The sequence below is a fragment of the Beta vulgaris genome, chromosome 5 (assembly GCF_026745355.1).
Source record: "Beta vulgaris subsp. vulgaris cultivar EL10 chromosome 5, EL10.2, whole genome shotgun sequence".
NCBI lineage: Eukaryota > Viridiplantae > Streptophyta > Magnoliopsida > Caryophyllales > Amaranthaceae > Beta > Beta vulgaris.
The window spans coordinates 63,118,578-63,124,854 of NC_079206.1; the positions used below are offsets into that span (position 1 = coordinate 63,118,578).

General features: G+C 28.2%; 1 protein-coding gene across 2 annotated transcripts; it reads left to right on the top strand.

Annotated features, from left to right (window-relative positions):
- Nucleotides 1-4,799: 4,799 nt before the first annotated feature.
- Nucleotides 4,800-6,077, top strand: LOC125497976 (uncharacterized). Of its 2 annotated transcripts, XR_007274749.1 has the most exons (3): nt 4,800-4,932; nt 5,459-5,509; nt 5,589-6,077. XR_007274749.1 is itself a non-coding variant. In XM_048645715.2 (2 exons), exons 1-2 carry the CDS (start codon nt 5,461-5,463, stop codon nt 5,897-5,899), a joined length of 360 nt encoding a protein of 119 aa, XP_048501672.1. In that variant the 5' UTR covers nt 4,939-5,460; the 3' UTR covers nt 5,900-6,077. The 2 variants fall into 2 exon arrangements, 1 of the variants encoding a protein (XP_048501672.1); XM_048645715.2 differs by lacking the exon at nt 4,800-4,932 and having other exon boundaries at nt 4,939-5,509.
- Nucleotides 6,078-6,277: the final 200 nt, after the last annotated feature.

Consider the following 6,277-nt stretch of genomic DNA (forward strand, 5'->3'; position numbering starts at 1 on the left):
CAATTTGGATTTAATTTGAATTTGGACTTGAACTATTAAAATTGAACAGAAAATCGAACTTACCCCTCTATTTCTACTTGAAAGTCAAGATATTAAAGGAGCCAAATCCTCTACCCTCATATGTCACTTAAGTGCATCTGGCCACAATTTATTAACAACTTGATATTTTCCGTCACTCAAGTAATTACTCTCATCTCTCGGGGACTGGGAGTATATATGATGAAAAACACAAATTCTTATATACGTCCGACCATACCAAAATTTCGCGTGTGCCAGGCCCATATATAAGCCCAGGTGGAAATTATCGCTTCTTCTTCCGCGTGATTCTCCTGTGACTAACATACTAAGCTCCTCTCTCATGGTTGAAGCCGACGACGACGTTACTTCCCCTGTACCTCTTCAAGACTCTTTAACATTTTCTCTCTCCTCCATTGAAGGAAGCTTCACTCGTTCTCTCTCTTCTTCTTCTCTTTCTTTTCAATCTCTGAAAATCTCTTGCATTTGATATCTATCTTGTATTTTCTCTCTCCTGTTTCTGAACTGTTATGTTTGAGGGGAAAAGAGTTTAAAGATTGAATTTGATAAGCTAATTTGGGGATTTTAAACGAAAGTTAGTTTAACGTTTGCTTTGATTTGGGGATTTAATCTGAGTAACCTCCTTTGTTCATATCAGTAATCTTATTTATTCATACCATGTCATTCCAGTAATTAATCTCATTTTTTCACATGAGTAATCTTAATATATTATACGAGTAGGCTTAAATATCGTTGGAGTAACCTCATTTAATCTTACGAGTAACTCATTTAATCTTATGAGTAACCTCGTTTAATCATACTAGTAACCACATTTATTTATACGAGTAACCTCACTTAATTATACGAGTAACCCCAATTGTTCACAAGTAACCCCCTATTTATAATACGAGCTAGTAACCTTGATCGCTTATAAAGAGTAACCCTATTTATTCATACCAATAACCCCACTAATCATGTGAGTAACCTCATTTTGCTCATATAAGTAACTCCATTTTATTCGCATCAGTAACCCCAATTATTCATACAAGTAACCCCCACTTATTAATATGAGTAACCTCATTCGTTCAACATTAGTAAGCCATTCATTCATGCTAGTAACCCCATTTAGGGTGCGTTCTATTCAACTTATTGGCCCTGAACTTATTGGACCTTATCTGAACTGAACTTATTGAACCTGAACTGAACTTATTGGAACTTATTAAACCTGATTGGACCTGATTCAACTTATTGGACCTGATTGAACCTGATTGGAACTTATTGGACCTGATTGGAACTTATTGACCTTATTGAAACTTATTAGACATTATTGGCCCTGATTGAATCTTATTAGACCTTATTGGACCTGATTGAAACTTATTTGACCTTATTAGACAAAAGAATTGATCATTAATAACATAAATATTACCACTAACGTAAATACTACCCCTCAAAATTTTTTATGGAGTAATAATTATTATAATTCATCCTTTAAAAAATAATGATTATTAATTATCTCTCATGATAATTAATTTAACAAAAAAATTTACTATTTATATATTTGCCTATACATAACTTTCACCACTAATATATCTAATAGTCTTGTTTTGATTTTATAAAACACTAGTAGAAAGCAAAAATTTTAATATGACTAATAAAATAATAGACATAATACAAATAAATAATAAAATAATGTAATTATAATTATTATTGCAAAATATTGTAATTATAATAATTATTATTATTATTGTTAACCTTAATTATTTGACCATGATTATAATATTATTTAATAGCAATATGAATAATCAAATAATAAACAATAATACAAGTAAATATATATACATTGTGGTACTTTAATAAAAAGTTCTAATAATAACATAATCAGCTAATAGTAATATGAATAATAAAATAATAGACATAATATAAATAATAATAAAATAATAGGCATAATACAATTAATAATAAAATAATAGACACTAATACAAGTATAATACTATATAATCATTGTGGTACTTTAATTAAAATTCTAATAATAACATAATCAGCTAATAGTGATATGAAATTATGAATAACAAAATAATGGACATTAATACAAATGTTTATTAAACATTGACTATTTGGACCTTATTAGACCTGATTGGAACTTATTGGACCTTATTAGACCTGATTGGAACTTATTGGACCTTATTAGACCTTATTGGAACTTATTGCCCTTATTAGACCTTATTGCAACTTATCTGAACTTATCTGAACTTATTGGACCTGAAACTTAATTTTTTAAGTTGAACAGAACGCACCCTTAATCATCTGAGTAACCTCATTCTTTCATAAGGAGTAATTCAATTTATTCGTACTAACTAGTAAACTCATTTAATCATATGAGTAATCCTATTTGTTCAAATAGGTAATTCTATTTCGCTTATAAGAGTAACTGTATTTCTTTATAGGAGTGACACCCTTTTATTGTTAAAAGTAATCACATACTCATACAAGTAACTAGTAGTGTCAATTCAGTTAACCAGTTCAGTTCTGGTTCAAACCAAACAGTTCAGTTGACTTCAGTTCAGTTAATTCAGTTCATTTTTTCGATCTTAACCGATTCAGTTTAAACTTTTTCGGTTTCAGTTTCAATCCATACAGTTAATTCAATTTTCATTTAAGTTAAGTTTAATTTCTAGTTGCCTTTTGGTTTGACCAATATAGTTTTGGTTTAAACAGTTAATTTTTTTACCTATTACTATCAATTAAACAGTTATTTTCAATTCGGATTCAGTTAATTTCAGTTTCTTAAGGAAACCGCATTGACTCGGGTAAAACTTGATATCGATTATGCCGTGTACATCTTTTCGCTTCGGGTCTCACTTCGGGTCAAGTCATTATTCATTGCAGGAAATTCCAACTCAATTGGACTTTTGTCACATAGATTAAACTTGTCGAATACAACGATAACACCAAGAGACGTATCTATATTTGTCTACGAAAGCGCATTTTGAAGTTGCCATATTTATGTAAATTTATTTTATTAAAGGTTCAACATTCGGCTGATATTGAGAATTTCAGTTTCAAATTCTTCATTATTCTATAGTTTTCCAATGTGTAACTATCAATGATGAATTGGTGATTGGTTGTGGTCAAAGATTAAGATAATTATTGATAATGATGAATTAGTTTATAAATCAAGTTAATGTAAGTGGTTAATCATTATATCTTCCAACGTATAATGGAATCTGAAACAAAAAAACATCTACTTAAATAATCCAAGTATTTGTTATTGTACATAATGAATGTGTCAATGGTAGCCGCTAAGTTAATTCAAGATAACGTACAATATGATATATGAGTTAATCGTCTTTATGTGAAATGAATTTTGAAACATAAAACATATGATTGAACTAATATGTAGTTATTAGATTAGATGGATGCTGTATCAATATAAGTCATTAAGTTGATTAAACATAACTATATTCTATTTAACTTAGTTATATTTAATTTCAACTAATTTTGAAATTAAAAATATCTAATTGAATTAGAATAAGATGTTGTCAGATGAGATTAATGAACAGACTAATTAATGTCATTCGATAAACTAATTTAATTGATGCAACTTGGCATAGGATGAGATATATGAATATACCATCAATTAGCGACTTATGATAAGTTGATAGAATCATAGAAAGTACCATTCCTGCATTTAAGTTAATAGTATTTAAGTTAAATCAATTTTTAAACTGTCAATGTAAGTCGATAAGTTTGTTAAGGATAACAATACTCCATTCCAGTTAATCGCCATTAAGCTATATGTATGATAACTTGTAATGTTATTATGTAACATAATTGTCTTACATTTTGTTAACAAGTACTTACTATTACTAGATAGTAACTCGTTAACAACCATATGTTAACAATTAGTCAGTTACTCATCACTTAGACTTATACCAGCTCAATAACTCACTAACTTGTTCCTATATAATTGAAAGAAGTTGTTACTAGATAAGATTAATGGACGTATCAATATAGATTATAAGCTAATTCAAGAATAATACACTATTTTAGCTAATAATCTAAGTCAATGTAACACTAAATTTAAGTTCACCTTAATAAATATCATATACTATTACTTAATTGAGTAATAGACTAATAGTTGTATAATTAAGTAACACTATAAGGAGTCTAATTAAAATTTAGAAAGTCAATTCACAATTTTAATTTAATAATACTAATACTCATACTACTACTACTACTACTACTAATAATAATAATAATAATAATAATAATAATAATAATAATAATAATAATAATAATAATATTAATAATAATAATTATAATAATAACAATAATAATAATAATCATAGTTATACTATGCTAATTAATAAATGATAGTTATACTTAAGTAATACTAATAATAAATTTAATAAAATTTTCAATTATAATAAATTAAAATATTAATTAACTAATTACTAAAGATTGTAAGTTACTAAACCAAGACAACAATTAAGATTATAAGAATATAACTATATAAGGTTTATCAATCCATGTGCTAGGTCACCAATCCATGTGTTAGGTTATTCTATTTTTCTATTGGTTAAAGAATGATATCATGGATAATGAATTAGAGCCATTGATCTGAGAATGATTAAAATCTAACCCATTAATTGTGTATTGAAACATAAAAATGGAAAAAAAAAGATGGGACCTAATCTCATCCGTTGGATTGAAATCATCAACAGATGAGATTAGATATAGAAACCCTAGCATTGTTAGGTATAAAAGAAGTGTGTTCCCCCTCCACATTTTTCTTCTACTCGTCGTCCCTCCTCTGCTCCCTCTTTCCTCCTCACGCCAGATCTGCCAGATCCTCTTTCCTCTCTTTGTGTTGTTGATTTGCCTCCCCCTCATTTAGAAAACCCTAACATTAATCAGGTTCGTTTATGTTTATTCTTTCATTTTTTATTTCGTTTTCCAATTTTTTCTGTTTTTTTCAATTATTTGGGTTCGTTTATGTTTGTTCTTGCATTTGCGTTTTTTAATTTATCGGTTCTATTTAGTTTTATGGTTTGTTTGTCATTTTCGCTTACAATTTTATGAAATTTCTGATTTATATGTGAACATGTGTGGATATATAATTTATGTTAGAATTTACAATTTTGGGTTCGTTTTACGTGAATGAAAATTAGATTTTTCAATTTTTGGGTTTGTATATGTTTCCTCTTTTATTTTTGTTTTTGTTCTTCGTAATTAATAAAATTTCAATTTACTAGGTTTTTTTTATGAAAATTGAACGGCTAAATTATTAGTAATATAATGGTTTTTTTATGCATTTTCTGCTTTTTTATTTTTGAATTTTCTGTTTTTTTTTGTGAATTCTGTAAATAAATTTTGTAATATAATTTATGTTCGATTTTTTATTTGGGTAATTATTCTTAGCTTTCTTTTTTTATATTTGTAGATATGGATGAATATCAATTTCAATGCCTTTCAACTCCTACCTCCCATACATGTAATTCTCCATCTCCTTTCTACTTCTGAATTATTTTAATTAACTTAATTATATACTAATTGATTTTTTTTTTCTCAAGCTTCTGATCCGGACACTACTGGTTTGAATGCACTAACTGTGCCTTCAAAGAAGACCAAGCGAGCTGGACCTCCTGAAGGCACTAATTCGGAATTTGATTCTTCTTTTGATCAAGAAGTCTATTGTCAACTGTTTGCTAAAGCTGTTTTATGTCATGCATATCCTTTACGGATTGTTGAACATGAAAAATTGCGAAAACTTCATTCTTATCTTAATCCTAAAGTAAGACACATATCTAGGAATACAATTCTTAGGTATTGTGCTTTGGAAAATGAGAAACTAAAGTTGAATTCAAATGACACCAATAGATGACTTTGAAAGAACTCATATTTATCTCTTAGGTTAGTTTTCGAGTAATTATCAGTTGTACAACTCTATTTCCTTAAGGGAGTTTTAGCCTTTTCATGGGAAAGGGGGTAGGGAGGATTCTTGTTAGTGGATTCACTTTATTTTGCTTTATATAATTGATTATGTAAGCTCTTTTTCTGAACCTTATTGTGGTTATGATTACTTCTCATCTGTCATTCATTTGCAGTTGAGGATATTTCAGTGTTAATTCCAATTGCCAAGCATAACTCTTATCATTTTACAGATAATTCATTTTTAAGGTGAATGGTAACTTGTAACCAATATCTATTAGTTTTGTGCTGATGACATTAAACAACAGGGTATTAGATGATTTTGCAAAGC